Raw genomic sequence first — 22,140 nt, 5'->3', positions numbered from 1 at the left:
GAGCCGAACCCCAAGGTCCACTCACACTGAGATCACATTTTCCACACCAATCAACTGCGCCCTGACTGCAGAGTGCAGGGTACTGAAGAGACGGAAGAGGGAAAGGCTATGGGACATGAGCTCCTGGTCTGGGATGGCAAAAATTCGGAGCGCCACAGGGGTAGGGCAGAAAGGATTCCTTGTGTTTAGGAGACAGATAGTGTGTTTTCCATTCACAGACATAAAAGAGCACAAATAGCCTCCACCCATACATGTGGTATTCTTTACGATAGAGCATACGCTTTTCCACGTCACATCAGTAGTGATGTTAATTTTCCTCATCAGTTAGGGTACTCATAGGGGGAAAAAGAGCTGCTATTATGAGTGGTGGAGAGGTAAGAATTTAAACCTATTATAAGCTTAAATGATAAGTTACTGCATTTTTGCTTTAGTCAGCATACAATTACATTGATAGGGCTGTTGAGAATTGTTTTTAAATATTTTCCAAAAACATTATTAAAAAGGAACATCAAAGGAAAAGTTTTCTCAAATTGATAGAAAGGACTTCATCAAAATTAAAAAATTTGTGCTGCAGACGACAACATCAAGGAAGTGAAAAGACAACCCACAGAATGGGAGAAAATGTCTGCAAATCTTATCTCTGATAAAGAACGAGTATCCAGAATATACAAAGAACTCTTACAGTGCAATTAAAGAAAGACAAATAACCCAATTTAAAAGCCATCAAAAGATCTAAATAGACTTTTCTAAAGAAGATATACAAATGGTCAATGAGCACATAAAAAGATGCTCACCATCATTAGTCAGCTGGGAAAACTGCAAACCACCACCACTTGAGACACCACTTCATACCCACTAAGATGGCTAGAATCAAAAAAGCTGGACAATAACAAATGGTGGTAAAGGTGTTAAGAAACTGGAACCTGCGTACTTTGCTGGTGGGAATATAAAATGGTGCAGTCACTCTGGAAAACAGTTTGGCAGTTCCTCAAAGGTCAGAAATAGAGCTACCATATATCCTGGCAATTCCAAGAACAAACAAAAACTTGTACCTGAATGTTCACAACAGTACTATTCATAATAGCCAGAAGGTGGGAACAACCCACCCATCCAATAATGGATAAAAGCATAAACAAAATGTGGTGCATACATACGATGGAATATTTGGCTATACAAAGGAGGGAAGCACTGACATGCTGCAATGTGGTTGAACCTTGAAAATATGATGCTAAGTGAAAAATACAAAAGGCCACATATTGTATGATTCCATGTATAAGAAATGTCTAGAAGAGGCAAGTCCATAGAGACAAAAAGTAAATTAGTGGATGTCAGAGGCCGGGAATAGCAGAGAATGGGGAGAGACTGCTGATGAGCTCAGAGTTTTTTGGGGGGTGATGAAAATGTTCTGGCATTAGATAGTTGTGATGGTTGCCCTACTTTGTGAATATACTAAAACCCACTGAACTATATACACTTCAAGTGGGTGAATTGTATAGAATGTGAATTATATCTCAATAAAGCTGTTTAAAAGGCAGGAAAAGGAGAATTTCTCTCCATGAAAGCCCAGACCTGGGGTGAACAACCACTCACGAGAAGGTGATACTTTCACCTTCCAGAAGCCGTGTGATTGCGGCAGGCGAGGGGGTACGGCGGGGGCGCTATACGGGGTGAAAGGACATGGCAGAGAAGTCCCCGAGCTGTGCGTGGGAGGGGCACGTGGCAACAGCAGCGTCTTGGAGATGGAACAGGAAAACTGGGGGATATACAGGGATATCGGTATCAACCAGCTAGAAGGATGGCCTGGGAATAATGCAGGGCCCACGGTGCTATTTCATTAATGCGTCAGAAGATCGCAGCCCAGGCACCCCTCCCCCGTCCGCGCGGTGCGAACGGTTCCGTGAACGGAGACTCACTGGAGCGCTCCCCGCGTGGTGCTGCGGAGCCCAGGCTTTCTGAGGAGGATGAAGACAAGGACCCGGTGGCCGGTTCAGAGTAGATCCTCTCACCAGGCGCTGGGTCACTTCCTCGAGACTGTGGGGCTGAGGCTGAAAACCGGGTCAAAACCGAAGCGTTCACAACCTCGGGATGGGAAGTGGAGCTTCCGGTCGCATCTGTGAACGGCTTGCTGTCGGTCAAGAACGAGCGAGCAGTGCTCTCTCCACCTCTTGCCGGCGGGACTGACCGAGACACAGTCGCTGTCTGAGAAACGGGGCTGCCACTCCCTGCACCAGAGCTGCTGGCGAGTTGGTGTCCTCTGGAGGCTGAAAGGTGTCAGAGAGAAAAGGCCATCACATGGATGCAAGAGAGATCCCTCCATAACCGACACGCGAGTCTTCCCTAGGAGAAGGTGCCCTTTGCAAGGACCTTGTATAGTATTTACTATACGTGTAACCTGACGTGCATTTTCAGGTTCTAAATAATTATTTCAAAACTCTTCAGTGTCAATAAGAGATCAAGACTAATAAAAATTGGTGAAGACAGGAGTTTTAAACAGTATGTGCAAAGCAGAGTAACTTATAGGCCTCAGTGTTTCATTTTCTTTCCCCAGAAACATGGGGTGGTATGAGCCAGTCAGCATGCTGTCATGTCCATCAAATACAATGTGCCCAAATATTTTACTTAGAGCATTTTTCTAAGACAGTTCTATTATTAATAAAACTAATTTGGGGGACTTCCCTGGTGGTCCAGCAGTTAAGACTCTGTGCTCCCAGTGCAGGGGGCCTGGGTTCCATCCCTGGTCAGGGAACTAGATCCCCCATGCCGCAACTAAAAAGATCCCGCACACCACAACCAAGATCTCACATGCTGCAACTAAGACCCGGTGCAGCCAAACAAATAAATAGATTTACTTTTTAAAAAAAGATTATTCTAATTTTGAAGTATAGCAAACAAAAAATCAACTATAGGGGGTACACTAAAACCATGAATTTAGGGAGTATGTTTATATCTGCACATTTCCTTTGTAAAGATGATCTGTACATAAGATAACTGAAGCTAGCTTTAAAGAGCGGGCCAGCTCTCAGTTTGAAGATGATGCTGCAGAGTGACAAGATGCACCAGCAGTGGGACCTCAAGGTAGGGGTCTCAACTCTGTGGTGAGTGAGCTAAAGACCACACACTCACTACTTAAACCCGCTGAGCCTCAGTTTCCTCATCTACAAGAACGCAGGAGGAATGACGCCTGTTTGACTAATTTCACAACACTGTCATGAGGATGAAAATCAAAATAAGATAATGTGGTATACCAGATAAAGGAGATGGTGTTATCCAAGAACACAGTGGTTTTTTTTTTTAAAGGTTGCAAATGGTCTTAAAGTGATTCCTTGAGAAAATGCAATAATTTTTAAATGTCCATAATAAATCAAATAAAGATCGAAGACTTACTTGGGGAATCATTTTGCCAAAATTCCCCCGAGACCTTGGAGGACGTAAGGCCAACTCCATTTTCTGTGGATGGCTTAGTGAGTTCCTCATCCCCTGGGCTCCTTATTACTCCACTGTTTCTTCTCCACCCTGCCTCAGAGGGTGAAGAATGCACTGATGCTGAAGTAGTGGTCATTTCAGAGTCCTCAGGGAAACGCTCTGTCTCATTTAGAGGTCCTGGACTGATGGCTAAAGACTGGAGCATCCTTGGGAAACCGTCGGGGAACATGGTAGCAACACGGACACTCTTTGTCCCACTGACCGAGGGGCTGTGGACAGCAGTGGAGTTCTTTAAATCTTCCGTACTTCCAGAAGCTAAAATGGAAGAAAATATGCTTCAAGATTAGTTGGGGTGTATCTGGATACAAATGATGTTAATTACATTTTGGTAGATGAATATAGATAAGGTGGATCTAATAGATAAACAAACATAATACACTCATCTGCCCTCTCCTCACAGAGCTAAGTGGAGAAGCATTAGGTCCTTCACAGAGCACAATAAAAGCTTCAGATCAAGCTAAGAGGAAGACAGGAGAAAGCCTCTAGACATGATTTGCATTTGTCTTTATGGAGGAAGCTAAAAACTTCGGCTCTTGAATCCCACTTTATTACTTACACAGGACAGACCACTGTAACAAGGTGCAGGATTTGTTTTCTTTTGTTTTAGTAGTGTAACCCTTTTCTTCAAATGCTATTATAGATTAAAACCCACACATATGGGCTTCCCTGGTGGCGCTAGTGGTTGAGAATCCACCTGCCAGTGCAGGGGACATGGGTTCGAGCCTTGGTCCGGGAAGATCCCACATACTGCGAAGCAACTAAGCCAGTGCGCCACAACTACTGAGCCTGTGCTCTAGAGCCCGCGAGCCACAACTACTGAGCCTGCATGACATGACTACTGAAGCCCGTGCGCCTAGAGCCCGTGCTCTGCAATAAGAGAAGCCACCGCAATGACAAGCATGCGCACCGCAACGAAGAGTAGCCCCCGCTCGTTGCAACTAGAGAAAGCCCACCGCAAGAAGACCCAATGCAGCCAAACATAAATAAATAAAATAAATTTTTTAAAAACCCCATACATAAAAATGAATCAAAGTGGGTGCCTTGCAGGGGGCCCAGTCACCACTTAGGAGGCCTACGGCTCCGCAGACCACAGTCAGAACAATGCTGGCCTAGAACAGTAATTCCCAGCCTTGCCACCGTCAAGTGTTCTTTATTATTCCCCACCTCATGGCCATAGTAAACCTTATGTTTTGAAAGACTATTAACCGAGCTGCATTTATTAAGTAACAGAGCTTCTAATCAGCAGGAGATACTGATTGTTGCCCCACTGATTTGATTTAATTCCATCCAAAAGCAACAGGCTCCATTACTATAGTTAGCTCATTAGGCTTGGGAGACCAGCTCTCGAGCTCACACGCTACTCCAGGAGGTCAAGGACTCCAGGTTGAGAACAGCCTTTCTGATGAAATGGATGGCAGACACTGATCAATTGTCAAGAACCTCAAGAAGTGAATTATACACCACTGGTCAAAATGTGCAGTGTGCTCTGCAGAAGTACTGTGGTTTGCTGCTGGCTCCCTTCCACAGAGAACTTTCCAAAGGACACCCTGAGAAATGACCTCCAGAAGGGCACATTGAAATCTTCATTCCAAACAGGAATAAACTGCAGGAAAGCTTGGTGAGTGGGCAAGATCCAAAGGTACGAAGGAAGAGTGCTTTTTTTTCTTTTTAAGCCAAAATTTTTAAAAAGTACTCTCTATACCTATATAATGAAAGGCTTCAAATTGTTAATTATGACTCAGGAAAGGAGAAAAGAAAGTTCTCATTATAAACGGTTCCCTGAAGATGAGTCCAATGTGCAGTCATGACCAAAAGCACAAATAAATGTCAAATATATACATATAGGGAGAGCACAGGAAACAGAAAGGTTCCTTTCACTTTTGTACAAAACCATAGAACCGGGTATACCTAGAACATAGGCCACAGGTCTGGTCACTGGACCTTCATGGAGACAAGGAAGATGCAGGCAATCCATAAAATTAGTAATTAAAACATGGGAATATAAAGACCTGGACACAAAAATAGTTTTATCCTATAGCCATACCTACTTAAAAATAAAAACAAATGGACCTGGGGTTTTTGAGCACAAGCCACCCATTCTCCTTGCTTGACCCTGCGATAAAACTTTCTCTGCTCCAAACAAACAAACAAACAAACAAACAAAAAAGGTTCAGTATAAAAAAAGGAAAGCACAACACAGACATGCCCCAAATCCTCACTTGCCCACTTAGCTTCTCAGGCCTAACTTCATTAGAGCCACCATCTATATCCACCAATTACAGCCTCATCAGATTGTCGAGTGCTCTTTCAAAACACTTTTATTCCCAGTAAATTGCATTATTTCATGAATTCAATGCACAGTGAGGTTTTACTGGACTCGGCATGAATACCTGTCCAGCAAAGCAATGGCCTCAGAAATACAATTGTAAAGTAACGACTGCTGGAAGTCACAAAAGGAAAATGGCTAGGTTTTCCCTGACCCTGAGGGCTCTGTGGAACACTGCTTCACCATCTCATTATCATCAGTATTAAAAGCTCTGCCTTTTACTAACCAATTATGATGTGCCACTACTTCATGTACACCTCCATATATTGTGCTAAGTAAGTACTTTATATCTATAACTTGCTCAATCCTCACAGTAAAGCTACGAAACAGTGTGAATACTTCTGTAGAGCTGGTGCTTCTTAATAAAAGGAGAAAATGCTTGGTCAAACTAACCTAGAGTCACCACTTACGTTACTAAATGAGCGCCTGCTAAATACATCTAGGGTGAAATGTACCATGTTTCTAATCAGCAGACCAGCACTATTGATTATTTAATAATTGCCTTTCCTTGTTCATTTTCTACCCTTGAAGCAGCCATTCAAAAATGGGAAGACCATCCATTTGGGAGCAGAAAAAAACTAAATTCCCTATCTTTAAAATAGGAGGTGAAAAGAACGCCTACTCCTCTGAGAAAACTATATGGGTCACTTTCCCTTCACAACACAACATACTGGAGCCTCAGGCATGCATCACAGTGCTCACCCTTGGCTTGGCTGCTATCCACAACTTGCCAAAAATCTGGCAGGAGCGACTGATATTTGAGAAAGATATGCTAAATCTACAACCTTCTAAGTTATTTATATCCTCTTCCTTTACAAAGTGAAATCACCACGAAGCAATTTACCTGGACCACATTAGCTCAGCTACCCACAGAAACACTTCCATGAGTTGAGATCCATTATTACACCCTCAGCTCCTATTAAGAATCGACAGAATATATCACCTTTTAAAGAACATCAGCACAGTTTCCACAAAACAGCAATTGAAGGCATTTTCTGTTATGAGCCTCAATATTCCTTATATTAATATTCCCCTTAGAATGTACTGCCCCCAAAACACTGAAGCCTATGGATGAAATTGTATACTCACCTTATCTGACAATAATATCATGCCTCACCTGGTTTCCCTTTGCGCCCTGGCTTCCAGGAAGCTCAGTACTAAATTCAGTGCTCAATTGTAGCCATTTTCACATAATTCAACATACACATATCTCTTTTTGCCTTTAAAAGAGAACTTTATCCCCTATTAGTTGCTTTGCTTACTTTTCCCCCTAATTATCAAATAGTACATGGTCATTATAGAAAATATTAAAAGTACAGAAGGAAAAAAAGCAACAAAAGATCTAAAGCAGCAAGCAAAATAATTTCAAACAGCTTCCGATCTCTTTTTATAAAATCTGAGTTAGCTGTCTGGGCTTTTACCTCCTTTAACACATACATTTATTAGCATGCAATTTATTTTTGGAAGCAGGTAACCCCTGACTACCTGAGCCTCAGAAGAGGTTGTGTTGTGTGTATGTTTCTAGGTAGCAGAATGAGAAGTGAAAGGAGTCACTGAATACAAAGGCTGATGTGTTTGGAATAACAGATGCTGGAACTAGAAAGGATCTTTAGGATCAACTGGTCTAATCCCTTCATGTTTCAAATAAGGACTCCCATCCTCCCCAGGCCAGGCTCCTGGATGGAATCCTAGCGCTCACCTAGTAAGAAGCATCATTCATCTGACTGGTCCAAGCGCCAGGACTTTCACTGGGTCACGTTTACTAGTGGACAGAGCAGCCAAGTGTCACAAAGCACACGCCCCTACCCCACTCCCTCTTGGCTTCGATTCCCTACAGAGAGGCCAGTTGGGCTGGGTGACTCCCGGTCTGCCTTGGGCAAGTCCTACTGGCTTTCTCAGCACTCTTGCCTGCATGCCTAGCGCTCCTAGATCCTGTGCTCAGAAAATATAAATCTCAAGATTTGGATTTTAGAGGAGGTAGGAGGTACACCAGAGCTCTGGTTAGCAGGGTAGCAGGGACCAGCCCAGCATTAAAAATAAAGCAGAGCTTCGTTTCCCATGTGGCTTCGGATCCTCGTTCATGTCCCCTCTGCATCCCTGCAGGGAGGAGAGCACGGGCTGTCAGGCTAGATCCAGGCAGTTCTGGATGCCTGCCTGACTATCCCCTCATTTAACAGCACACAAAGCCCCCTCCAGTATCTAAGAGGGAGGTGGGACCCTACCTAGCACAGAACATCCAGTTCACTAAGAAGAAACAGAAATGCTCAGTGAAACTCAAGGAAGAGGAACGATATGGTAGAACTCTTCAAAAATTAAAAGTATAAGGTTCTAAAAGAATGAATGCTCAAGGAATTGGAGGGCTAATTATTTTTTTAATGTTAAAAAGTATAGGTGACTACAGAGTCAAGGCCAGTAGTTGGAAACATAGGCTGATTTTCAAATATACCACAGTATATATACCACAGTAGTGGGTTGAATTTAAAGTATAAATATTAAATGACCCTGACCAGAATCAAGTTTAGCTTCCTAGAAAATGCTTCCTTTCCACCATTTCATAAAGCTGGTTGTAAACCACTGAACCACAGAACTTTGAAGCTGGATAGGATCGTAGCTTTTATCCTATCTAACCAATGTTTAAGGAGAATCTTAAAAACCAATCTCCTAAAAATATGAATCATAAATTATATATATACCCAGTCAGCAGGAAACTGTATACAGAGGACATGGAAGGGGAATGGGCTGCTTTAAATAGGCATTCCAGAAAGGACCTCTGGGTTCTGTTTTTGCTTTGATGACATAAACCTGAACCCCTAGTCTTGTAAAGTACTTCTAAAAACCTCTGGCCTATGAAAATTTTGAAATGGCAATTTCTGAAGCCACCTATTTCCCAAGAATATTTCCAACCCTCTCTGTCCTGCTCCCTATGGCATGGAGATGAAAACACAAGAAGCACACACAGCCTCGGTATAAAACCTTGGAAAAGAGAAACAGTGGGCAGTTTCCAACACTGGCCTGTGGCTGGATGAACCCTGTGATATTTGGGTACATGCCCATCCCCTTACTCTTCAACTGTACCTCATTGTGGGGCAGGGGAACCTAAGAGAAGTAATAAACACAATCTGTGTCTTCAAGCGGATTACAGTCTATCTGGGTAGAAGGCATCAGATAAGCTGGTGTGACAAGGTACATGGCACAGAGACTCAGAGGGTTGACAGAAGGCTCAGTGGAGACGGAAGGCCTGCGCAGAGACGTAACTGATGACCAGGGGTTGGAACGCAGAGAGGCAAGTGCTCCACTGCTGCAGTCTTGCAAACACCTGCCTGTATAGTTCTTTGGAAATGATGCCCAGACAAATGTCTATCTATGTTATCTTTGCCATTGAAAGAAACATTTTTGCAATAATGAAGAAATACAACTATAACTCCTCAACAAATGAAACAATTGTTCACCATTTCATTCACCCCAGAATGTGGCCCCTTGTGCAAGACCACACACCAGCCGCACTCAGTCTTTGTTATGCGTGTATGTGTGTATGTGTGGGGAGACGGGAAAAGCAGGGGTTGGTGGACGGAAAGGCCTAGAGCAGCCACCAGACCAACTATTATTTTCCTCCTTATACAGTTAAAGAAAATACTTGCGGTACGCGGGCCTCTCACTGTTGTGGCCTCTCCCTCTGCGGAGCACAGGCTCCGGACGCGCAGGCTCAGCGGCCATGGCTCACGGGCCCAGCCGCTCTGCGGCATGTGGGATCTTCCCGGACCGGGGCACGAACCCGTGTCCCCTGCATCGGCAGGCGGACTCTCAACCACTGCGCCACCAGGGAAGCCCAGAAAATACATTTTAAACATGAACTTCAACACTGAGATAAATTGGGCAGGTTGTACTTTGAACCAATACTTTGCATTGGTGCTTACTTAAAGTCCTTTCCCCTTAGCCCCTGTGATGAGCATGTAACCAGATGGCTATCCGGGGCTATTTATTTCCATTCCGAATGACTTCAGAGGGTGCAGCTGGGATAGCAGTACTCACATGCGGACTGGTCTGAGGGAGGGAAGTAAGCCGGTGTCCTGGAAAGAGGCAGCCAGGAGAGCTCTGGTCCTGAGGAATCTCTCTGCCTGGGGAGTGTGGTCTCTTCTCCCCGCTCCACAGCAGGAAGAGAAGACTGGGTCAAAACTGAAGTGGCAGCCGCTTGGGTATGCACAGTCACTTCTTCAGGGAGCCCCTGCCCCCTTGCCGGGGAACCCCAGGATGTTCTGCTTTCCGTGTGAGATGGGGCGGTGCTTCCTTCTGACCCTGAACTGCTGGACGGCGGGTGACGCCTTCCCAAGGCTGAAAGCAGACAGCAACAATTAAAATTCCACCAGCAGACTTTCAAATGTCTGAACAATCTTTGAGTGGGCTCACCTCTGACCTCTATAAAATAGACACGAGAAGAAATTAGGACCATTGTTCATTCTATGAAAAATCACCTCCTGAAGGAAAGACCACAAACCAAGACAAAGACTGTTTTCAGATCTCACAAACAAAGATTCTGCATTTTGTGGTAAAATTATCAGCAAAGGGGCACAATGAAGCTAAGTAGCAGATGATAAAGAACCAGAGGCCGGCTTCTGATCATCATGACTCATCACTCACATTCCACAAAGTTGGTCCCAGAATTTACTTGAATTTAAACATAAACAAAATTCCACTATCTGGAGGACCGACAAACCCAGGCTGCATCACGTGCAGTTTCTAAGCTCTTATATCCGTCATTCACGAATGGAACTTAAAATACTGTCCTATGTACTCTTTACAGAACTGAGTCCCCCAAGCAGACCTCCCATCACTAGGGTGTGAAGCCATGGGGTCATCTTTGATGGCTTCAGCCTCTACTTTTAGGCCATCACATCACCAAGCTGTATCGATTTTATCAAGTCTTTACCAATCCCTTCCTCTCCATCCCCGAGGCCGGAAGGCCACATGTTAGCACCTGGTATCTGGATTTCTGGGTCTGCCTGGGTGGTGCCCTGGACTCCAGGTTCCATCTGCCCCGTCTCTCACCCCAGACATCTTATACCCACGTGCCAAGTGAACCTGCCCAAATTCACTTTAATCATGTCACTGCCTGTTCAAAAACCTCCAGTGACTTTTCCCACCACACCAAATCAAAACTGCTTGGTTTTCAAAGTCCTCAGTAGTTGTGCCTAACCCCACCCACATGACTGTCCTACCCGCAGCTCCTCTCCTCTGTGTGTGACTTATGTCCGCCCCGAGGGAGGCTGCTGGCCTTGCCACCCACGAAGAGGCCACACTTCTCTTCCTTCCTCTGTATCTTTGCTCATATGGTCCAGGCATCCCACTCCTCAGCCACCCTTCCCACCAGTACAGGCTTAGGCACAAATCTCAGCTCTGAAACCTATTAACTGTTTGACCTGCACACGTTGGATTGATTAATTTCTCTAGCTTCAGTTTCCGAATTCCTAAAGTGAGAGTAATGTGACCTCACCACTGGCTGTGAGAATTGAGAGGCATGTTGGTATAGCATAGGTACTAGTTGGTGCTAGCTTTCTTTGTCTTCCCTTCTTCAATCAAATCTGGCTCATCCAGCCCCAGGCCCTTCTTGAAATCCTTTGCTAAAAATGGCAAACCACAGAGCTGTGCGGACTGCAGCGAGAACAGCCATCTGAGCTACATTAACACAAACACGCAGCCAAGTAGCCCACCAGACCCGGCACCTAGGAGACTGCAGCGTGTGGCAGGACTGCTGATGTTGTGTGGATCCAGTCTGGCCGTGGAATGTAGATTCCATGGCACTGGTCAGGCCACTCAGCAAAACTGCACCCTCACCTGGTCTAGGCTTACAACTCAATTAACCACAGTGAGCCACAGGTGGAGCCTAAGGCACAGGTGTGGTTGACCCCGGCCCAGGACCCTTGGCTGAGCACTGCAGCTCAGGATGGGGGAAGGAAGAGACCAGCAGACATTAGGTTTTTCCAGGACTGGACATACATGCGTGACATGAGTGTCATCAGCACAAACTCACCTAAGGTGCTGCTCTGGGAAGTCAGAGCGGCTGCTCTCTCAGGCCCAACAGGGGAAATGGTGAAATCTGTCCCCCTTGAAGAGTTACTTCTTCCTGTAGCTGCTGTTTCAGTTTGTGGAGTGAAGTTTCCTGGAGCATCTGAAGAAGTGTGGCTCTTCCTGGGGGTCTGAACCATCACATCCTCCTTGGCGGCCACTGTTGAAAAGTCCACTTGATTCTGATCAAAGGTAATATTTTCTGTGTGGGGTTGTTCAGTGTTGCTTTCTAGCCAGTGGTTTTTTACAGCAGCTGAAACCATAGGAAAATGGATCAGTGAGGACTTGTTGGCTTCTGAAAAGAGAAGTAAACCTTCAGAAAAGGTATATGAGCAGATATATCAGTGGAGAAGTGGATTCAAGGAGAATGATCTCACCTTTCTTTTTTCCAACAGCAATTATTCTTGCAATCCAGAGGAAGAAATTATGAAGCAACAGTACTATATAGGGTTAAATTTTATAATAAGTGGAATAAGTGATGAAAATTGATAGAAAGAGACCAATTTAAAGTTATTGCTGATCACATGGGTCCTTGAAAAAAACCTGTTTTTATTTTCCCATTTGGGAATGATATTTTTCTTTCTGCTTAGGATCGGGGGCTGTTGAGAAAGCTCTGTGGGGATGAGTGAAGTCACTTCTATCTATACGAGTCAGGCAAAAATGGCCAACCATCGGACCAGTAAAGGCTGCAGGCAGAACCTACAGTTCAACTCAAAATATCATACACACGTGGGCGCGCACACACACACACACAATCCCAAAGGAGCAAGTTATCTTCTAGATCAGCCCTGTCCCAGAGATGTATAAAGTAAGCCACAAATGCAAGCCACACAGGTAACTTTACATTCGGTAGTACCCACATTTTTTAAAGTAAAAAGAAACAGGTGAAATTAACTTTAATAAATATTTTATTTACTCCAACATATTCAAAATGGTACTTCAATATGTAATTGATATAAAAATTACCGAGATATTTTGCATTCTTTTTTTGGTATTAAACCTTTAAAATCCAGAGAGTATTTTGCTGGCCACACTTCAAAAGCACGCTAGCCACACGTGGCTGCTATATGGACGGTGCAACTCTAGAGTAATGGTACTCAACACTGTCCCCACGCTGGTCCACTCCAACCTGAAGCAGTGCCTCACTTACTGGAGTTGGAGGGGTGGTGATTATAAATTCTTCCGTAAAGAGATTCTGACAAACTTTCCTAAGGGAATCATTTCCTCCCCAAGCCCCTTGAGAAGTACTGTTTTCATGCTTCCTATTCTGTTTCCTGTAAGTGATAATTAACAGAAGCTTCCTAAGGGGGAGGGAGCTTCCCAGGCCCAGACAGGCAAGGTACACAATCAGCTAGAAATGGGATGTGGAGGGGTGTTTCTGGGGCAGCCACCAAGTCCACAAGTTCAACTTGGGACTCTGGGGTTATGGACAGCAGTGAGTGACCCACACAGCATGTAACCTTAGTGCTTCCCTCTCTGAGCTGCAAAGGCAAGCTGGCCTCCAAAGAGGAAGCGAAAGGATTTGAGGGTGCCTTCCCTACCCTCTTGGTCAACTTGGCACAATGAGAGAAGTTATTCTCAAAAGAAGCCAGAAAAAAAGATGTGGGGAGGCAGAAGGGACTTAAAACCCATGCCCCAAAACTGGTAAGCCATGAGCAGAGGGAAGGAAATGGATTTAGCTCTATTACAGCCTCAAAATGAGCGTGAGGCTTGGCCAATGGTGAGCATGGCTGGGCCTCTGGAAGCAGCCACGTCCCCTTCTTCAGGGAACAAAGGATGGATATCCCAAGATCCAGTCAGCTCAAGGAATTCCAGTCTTCAAAAGGAAAAGAATGGCCACATGAAGACAGGACATGGTTAGCACTGAACCATGCTGTCTCCCTGGAGGGTTGACTAAAAATGGAAGGCAGGAAAAATGGACGCTATAAACAAAACTAAAAGGTAGACAATAGTCCTGCAGTATCCTGAATAACCCTGCCACTGACAACAACTAAAAATGCTGAATAAAATAGTTTAAAAAAAAATACTTCTAAATGCATTGCTGAGTTGGCACACAAATCTTCTGAAGTCAAAAATGAACTGAGAGTTGGAATTCAGAGAGTTGAGCTAACTCTGAAGCTGGCAGCTGCCCTGGGGCACCTGCTCAATATTTATGACCTTGAACTTCTGTTCTGATGGCCACAGGGATGCAGGAGATAAGAGACAAAATTCTTAAGGAGGGAGTCTGAGAGGAAACTCCTATAGGAAGTTAGGACCAGGGCTATACCTTGGATGTAAGGCAAATAGAAACAAACCTGCCCTGCAGAAGAGGACAGCAAGGAAATCTGGAAAAATAACTCTCACTCAAGAATTTATAACCATAAAGCTAGCCCTCATACGGGGGTGCAGCACATACTCACAATACCTGTGTGGTCTAAACCTCAAGCCAAGGGTGTGTTTAAAAGTGGTCCTGGGCTTCCCTGGTGGCGCAGTGGTTGAGAGCCTGCCTGCCGATGCAGGGGACACAGGTTCGTGCCCTGGTCCGGGAAGATCCCACATGCCGCGTAGCGGCTGGGCCCGTGAGCCATGGCCGCTGAGCCTGCGCGTCCGGAGCCTGTGCTCCGCAACGGGAGAGGCCACAACAGTGAGAGGCCCGTGTACCACAAAAAAAAAAAAAAAAAAAAAAAAAAAAAACACGTAAGTAAGTGTCTCCCTGAGTTCTGTGAGCTGCTCTAGCAAATTAATGGAATCTGGGGGGTGGGGTGGGTCGTGGGAATGGGGGGGGTCATGGGAACCCCGGATGTGCAGCCTCGGTCAGAAGCATAGGTGACAACCTGGACTTGTGATTGGCAGCTGAAGTGGGTGGGGGCAGCTTTATGGGATGGAGCCCTTAACCCGTGGGATCCGATGCTCTCTTCAGGTAGTGTCAGAATTGAGTTACATTGTAGGACATTCAGCTGGTGCCACAGAATTGCCTGATGTGGGGAAGAATTTGGTGACCAGCAGTGTCAAGTGAAGTGTTCCCTGTGAAAGTAAGGAGAAAGGCACGGAGGAGATTATATACAGAGATTACCATACTAAGTGAAGTGAAGAGATGATTACCATACCTATAGAGATTACCTATAGAGATTACCATACTAAGTGAAGTAAGTCAGACAGAGAAAGACAAATATCATATGATATCACTCATGTGGAATCTAATTTTTTTTTGGTCATGCCTCACAGCATGTGGTATCTTAGTTCCCCAACCAGGGATCGAACCTGCCTCCGCTGCGTTGGAAGTGCAGAGTCTTAACCACTGGATCGCCAGGGAAGTCCTGGAATCTAATTTTTAAAAAATAATACAAATACCTCTGTGCTTTGTGACCACCTAGAGGGGTGGGATAGGGAGGGTGGGAGGGAGGGTGACGCAAGAGGGAAGAGCTATGGGAACATATGTATATGTATAACTGATTCACTTTGTTGTAAAGCAGAAACTAACACACCATTGTAAAACAGTTATACTCCAATAAAGGTGTTAACATAATAATAATACAAATGTACTTATTTACAAAACAAACAGTCTTACAGATATCGAAAAAAAACTTACGGTTGTCAAAGGGGAAATGTAGGGAGGAGGGATAAATCAGGAGCTTGGGATGAACATACACACACTACTATGTATAAGATAGGTAACCAACAAGGACAACTGTATAGCACAGGGAACTCAATTCAATATTCTATGATAACCTATAAGAGAAAAGAATCTAAAAAAGAATGAATATATGTATATGTATAACTGAATCACTTTGCTGTAAACCTGAAACTAACAACACTGTAAATCAACTATACACCAATAAAATTAAAATTTTTAAAAAAGTAGTCCTGACCCTTGTGAATACACTAAAAACCAGTGAATTATATACAGGCATACCTCATTTTATTGTGCCTCACAGATACTGCATCTTTTACAAATTCAAAGTTTGTGGAAACCCTGTATCAAGCAAGTCTATTGGTACCAACAGCATTATTTTTAACTAAGATATGTACATTGTATCTTTTAGACATAATGCTATTGCATACTTAACATACTACAGTATGGTGTAAACATAACTTTTATATGCACTAGGAAACCAAAAATTTCGTGTGACTTGCTTTATTGTGATATTCGCTTTATTGCAGTGGTCTGGAATTGAACCCACAATATCTCTGAGGTATGCCTGTACTTTAAAAGGCTGAATTTTATGGTATATAAATTATATCTCAAACCACACACACACACACACACACACACACACACACACACACACATGCACGCATATTCTGTTACTGGGGAGGAAAAGTGGTCCTGATATACAGTGCCTCTGGGTACTTGGCAGAAATAAATGTGAATTCTCTCTCTAGATAAACTTACCTTCAATCCAATTTATTATTTACTGATAAAATCCTAAGGAATAAGAGATCACAGTAAAAAAAAAAATCACAAAATAAACAAGAAAAAGGCATCTGTAGGCAAAAGTCAGCAAACTAGGCAAGCAAAGACTTCAACTACTAGAATTATCAGACAAAGAATGTAAGTACACAAAACTCCATGAAAAGAAATAAGAAGAAATTGAAAATGAGAGAAAAAGAGACTATACATAATGGCCAAAAAATTTGAAAGAAATCTGAATGGAAATTCTAGAATTGAAAAAATAATAATTAAAATTAGGAAACTTAACAGCAGATTAGATACGGCTGAAAAGAGAATTAAGAATTACAAGACAGAGGACAAGATGCTGAGATGATATGAAAATATAGAAACTATGAAAAAGAGGTGAAGAGACAAGGAAGATAGAGTGAGAAAGTCCAACATATATCTAATTGGAGTTCTAGGAGGAGAAATGGCTATATTCAAAAAGGTAATGGCGACTTCCCTGGTGGTGCAGTGGCTAAGAATCCGCCTGCCAATGCAGGGGACATGGGTTCAAGCCCTGGTCCAGGAAGAGCCCACATGCCGCAGAGCAACTAAGCCCGTGTGCCACAACTACTGAGCCTGCGCTCTAGACCCCGCGAGCCACAACTACTGAAGCCTGCAAGCCACAACTACTGAGCCCACGTACCGCAACTACTGAAGCCCACGTGCCTAGAGCTCGTGCTCTGCAACAAGAGAAGCCACCACAATGAGAAGCCCGAGCACCGCAACGAAGAGTATCCCGCTGCTCGCCACAACTAAAGTCCACGCACAGCAATGAAGACCCAACACAGCCAAAAATAAATAAAATTAAATTTAAAAAAAAAAAAAAGAAAGAAAACAAGACAGAGCGAATCCTGGATAACAATAGCACATAAGTTGGGAGGGGATGATCAGAATCATGTTGTATTGGAGAAGGTAACTCTGAGCTGTGTCAAAAATGCACTTTAAAGTTCCTCAAGCTGACCCTAAAGAATAAAAGTGGTAGAGCTTGGAATGATATAAAATTTCCATTGAGAGAAATCAATGAACATTGCCTAAAACAAAAACAAAAACAAAAAAAAACCACAACAATGAACAGTAACGTAAGCATGTTATTTAGAGATATGGACATAATTCCTAAAAGAATCAGTTGAAAGGGCTGAAAGTGGGAAGCAGAAAATGACAATGGTAGGAGTGGTCAGGGATTTTATAATAGCCTTAAAAAACATATTTGATCTTTAAACCATGCATAAGTTTGATAAAAATAAAAATTAAATTTTACAAGACAAGCCCCTAATGTCACTGGCCTGGGATTCCAGAAGAACAGTATCCCACCGCCCCGTTTAGCTCTGGATGTGCCTCTACTCCTTTGATTGCATATGAACTGTTCCTCAGAAAAGGGATTAACAAACCAGCAGGCTGGGGCAGGCAGCACCCCAGGCCACACTCTCTGCCGTTCAAGGTCTTGTTTGATTGTGAACATCAAGTGCTTTACACCATTCCAGGCTGTATCTCAGGAAGAACAATGAGTCAAACGCTAAAATATTTACTGAAGTCCAAGGACAAGTCCTTGCAGAAGCCCTGAGTTGTTTAGGGCTCCTGTGGTTGAATTTTGTGTTGTGGCTCTCTATTCAGCACAGGCATAAACCCTGAGTGGGAGAGCAATTCAGAGTAAAGTGCACAGGACTGCACAGGGACCTACCACATGCAGGGGAAGGTATCGGGGAACCTGCTCTTCCTCTTTGTGGAGAAGAGAATTGGCCCTAGAGAAAGGAGAAGGTATGCCTCAGGCTGCAGAGCCTGGGCCAGCCGGACAGTGAGGAGAAGAGGCTGTGTGCCACCAGACACTCAGGGGCAGCCTTGGGGGTTAGGAAGGGGCGTCCCGAGGCTCAGGGGAGGCTGGCACTCCTCACCTCATCCATCCTTCTCCCCAGAGGGTCAGAGGCGATTGCTCAAGCCCCACTCACATCCCGTGGCAACTGAGCCACAGCGACCAGCCTCATACTGGAGTTCAGGTGTCCCAATTTCCCAGGTGTCTTTTGAGCTGGAAATACCATCCTTCCCTCTGCACTCAGCCCCCTGTGTCAGGCCATCACTTTCCCTTGTACCATGAATGGAGATTAAATTAACAAGAGAGTTTTACTGCTTTGCCTGTTTTGGTTTTTTTTTTTCCCCCAAGTTGACAACTTCCACTTCTGTAATGTCTTAATGTTCCAAAACATCTGTTTGTGAACCAACAACATCAGGGATGCTAGCACGGCCCAGGAGTAGGATGTCCTAATTAGCAGCTGCTACAGAGTCAACTCCTCCCCACCCACCCCATGATTTGGGGGTTTTCAGCTTGCATTGTTCCTGAGCCGTGTAGTGGGTGTTTGCGGGGAGTGTGCCGTCATCCAAAGAGGCAATTTCTTCCCGGCGGCCGAGCCGCCCCCATGCTGCACCATCTACCGCTGCCGCGGCCCCATGTCAAATGCCGCCAGCTACACTCTCGCTTCTGGGGCACAGTGTTGAAGCACAAGCGCTTTATTTTCGTTTCCCTCCATTTAGATTCAGATCTCACTACCCAGTGCTAAGTGTTTTCACCTGTGTTATCTCATTTGATGCACGTGACAGCTGGTCAAGTAGGTGTCATGGCACATGGAGAGTCTGAGGGGCAGAAAGATTGATTGTTCAAGGTCACAGGCTCAACAGCAGAGAGAAAAGAATCTGAACCCAGGTCCCCTTCCATCACACCCCCACTTATTCGGTGACACGGGGCCTCCAAGGCACTAACCAATGAGCAGGGCCAAAGAAAGGCTCACCAGCCTCCAATCTTCAGCCTTAAACCCAACTGCACTCCCTGTTTCTAAGAGGAACGAGATGGTGTCTATCACGTGGGCTTTGGAATTGGACAGACTTGGCTTGACAGCAGCTGCATGTTATTAGCTGGAAGACTGAGCAAGAGGACTTCTAAATTAGCTTCTAACTCAGAGATGAATTTCATGGGGAATGAAAAGAATGAGAACAAAGGAGTAGTGCCTGGATGGAGAATGAATTTATGGGAGAAGAAAAGTCTGTTTTCAAAATATGAAGTTTGGGGTGATGTTATAACTTCCAGGTGGAAATATCTGACGGGCAGTTAGTTAAGATGTGGGCTACTGATCAGGAGGAAGGACAAAGAGGTGGCAGATGAAGGGGAAAGTAGGGGTCAAGGACTGAATTGAAGGGGAAAACTTGAATTTGGCGGGAGGACAGGAGCCAGTGAAAGACGCACGGATGACAAGGGAAGGATAGGATGACATTAAAAGTGGGAGTCAGGAAGGCTGTGCATGCAGAGATACAGCAGAGAGAGGCCATGGACACCAGGCCTGCAAAAAGTACAGAGATGAGTCAACCAAAGTCCCCAGGACTTTCCCGAGTGTCGCTTGGAAGACAGAAGATGAAGGTCAGATGGCTAGGGGTTAAGGTTCACGAGGGAGAGGTTCTGGAAGGTCAGTAAGACACTGACCCCTAGCTGTGGAATTCCCCATTCCTGTCCCCCCACCCCTTGGAGCTTTCCTGGGATCCTCAACTTGGGAAACACTCTTCAGAGTGCTGTGGAGCTGGGTGCCTTGAATCTGCACGGTTGTATCTTAGAACTATGATAGCAGGTTTCTTTGTAATTTTAAAAGATTTTCCTAAAATTCAATTGCTCACGCAGGGAGGGAAGAAAAGAGACTTCAAAAAGATAGAGAGACTGCAACCCACCCCCCGCTTTCTTTTTAATCCCTTTGGTGTGATGGATGTGGAAACCACAAGAGGAGGAGGATACTGTTCACAGGAACTTTAAGGGAGAAGGAAATTAGGCTCCTATTCTCAGAGATGAACTTAAGAAATCCCACACGTTCACAATCTGCAAAGCACTTTTTACAGGATAATTTCGGGGGGGCTAAGTTATCCTGTTAGATCCTGACATTCTGAGTGGCAGGTAGGATAGGAATTCCTGCCCCATTTTATAGAAGAAAAAACTGACTGAGGCTCAGTACTGAGGTCATTTGCCCAGAATAACCCAGAAAATAAGTGGCAGAGCAGAGACTAGAGGCCAGCTCTTTCATTCCAGTGTCTTTTCTAATTAACACACCCACATGAACACCAGTATGGACCAAGAGAGAAGCTCAGCCAGCTCCTCCCAAATTAATGTATGGTGTGTGTGGCCTGCTTCGCTAGCTAGCACTCACAGGACTTTGTATCATTCATTCTGGGCAGAGCTGGGAAATCGGCTGGGTTGTCTGTGGTGCCCCCATCCCTCTCCAGAGGCGACCTCTGTCCTTAGGGATGTCAGCAACCAACTACTCTGACCCTCACATGAGAGGACTGGGGCCCAAAGGGGTAGTAACAGTTCCAAATCCACAATGTGGTCAGTGAGTGGCATTTATAAATTTTTTTAAGTGTTCACTTTCACACTCATTAGGATAGCTATTATCAAAAAAATGAAAAATAAGAAGTGTTAGCAAGGATGTGGAGAAATTGGAACCTTAGTGCTTTGCTGGTGGGAATATAAAATGATGCAGTTACTGTGGAAAACATTTTGGTGGTTCCTCAAAAACTGAGACATAGAATCACCAGATGTTCCGGCAATTCCACTGCTAGGCATATATACAAAAGAACAGACAGCAGGGAATCAGATACTTGTATACCCATGTTCATAGCAGCATTATTCACAATAGCCAAAAGGTGGAAGCAACCCAAGTGCCCGTCAACGGGTAGATGGATAAACAAAATGTGGTATATGCATACAATGGAATATTATTCAGCCTTACAAGGGAAGGAAATTCCGACACATGTTACAACATGGGTGAACCTTGAAAACATTATGGTAAGTGAAATGAGCCAAACGCAAAAGGAAAAATATTACATAATTCCACTTATCTGAGGTACCTAGAATAGGTAAAGTCATAGAGACAGAAACTAGAATAGAGGTTAGCAGGGGCTGGAGGGAGGGAGGAATGGGGAATTATTACTTAATGAGTTTCTATTTGGAAAATGAAAAAGTTCTGGAAATGGGTGGTGGTGATGCTTGTATAACATTGTGAACGTAATCAATGCCAGTGAATTGTACACTTAAAAATGGTAAATGTTACGTTACATATATTTTACCACCATAAAAAATACAAATATTTACTGAGCTGATCTCAACCACACATAAGACATGGTGGAATCTGCTCCAAGGAGCTTCCTGCTTCCAAGAGAGCTGAACCATGGAAATAAATCCCTATGATGCTGCTGGAGTGTAGGAAGTGGCCCAGCAAGGCAGAGGGGGCGCCCGGGGGGTCTGGAAGGCGCAGGGCTAAGACCAGAATCCCACCTTTCCTCCCCCAGCTGCCGCCCCCTCCTCCAAACACCCCCGGCCTTCCACAGCAGAGCCCTCATGGCCTCACTGTCTGCACCTCAGGAATCCTCCAAATGAGGGGGATTTCAGGCCAGATGGCCAGCGGCAGGATATTTTGGGGGCAGGCAGGAACCTTGGGCGCTTGGGGGGAGGGTGGCTGCAGTCTCACCAGAAAGGCAGCCGCCTACTCAGCTCGGCCACTCTGGGCAGTGTTTTGAAACGCTGCTGCGGATGTAATGATTCTGGGTGGAGGACATTTAGGAGCCAAATGAGTTTGTGTGAACAAAAGACTCAGCTCTCGATCTGGACTGTCCAGGGCTCTCGGGGAGTTTCGTTTCCTTCCTTGTTCTTACCCTGAAAGGAGCGGCCCCAAGAAAAAACATACACATTGAGAAGTGTTTGGACTTAAACTCCGATGATGTGATTTTTAAAAAGATTCCCCTGGAACAGCCTCTCGTAATGAAAAGCATGCAGTTTACAAGGCATATTATCCTCCCCTCCCCGTGAGAGATTCAGCTTTTGTCCAGATGA

General features: G+C 44.6%; 1 protein-coding gene across 2 annotated transcripts in view; it reads right to left on the bottom strand.

Annotated features, from left to right (window-relative positions):
• HEG1 (heart development protein with EGF like domains 1) overlaps positions 1-22,140 on the bottom strand; it is a 90,202-nt gene that overhangs the window by 46,001 nt on the left and 22,061 nt on the right. For both annotated transcript variants that reach the window (XM_067034402.1, XM_059064334.2), the window contains exons 2-5: positions 11,835-12,122; positions 9,839-10,138; positions 3,385-3,738; positions 1,914-2,261 (exon numbers count right to left, since the gene is read on the bottom strand). In XM_067034402.1, coding sequence (XP_066890503.1) covers positions 1,914-2,261; positions 3,385-3,738; positions 9,839-10,138; positions 11,835-12,122 — 1,290 coding nt within the window. The remainder of the gene's footprint in view (positions 1-1,913; positions 2,262-3,384; positions 3,739-9,838; positions 10,139-11,834; positions 12,123-22,140) is intronic.

This window comes from Kogia breviceps, chromosome 5 (assembly GCF_026419965.1).
Source record: "Kogia breviceps isolate mKogBre1 chromosome 5, mKogBre1 haplotype 1, whole genome shotgun sequence".
Lineage (NCBI taxonomy): Eukaryota > Metazoa > Chordata > Mammalia > Artiodactyla > Physeteridae > Kogia > Kogia breviceps.
This window is presented reverse-complemented; position numbering and strand designations above follow the sequence as displayed.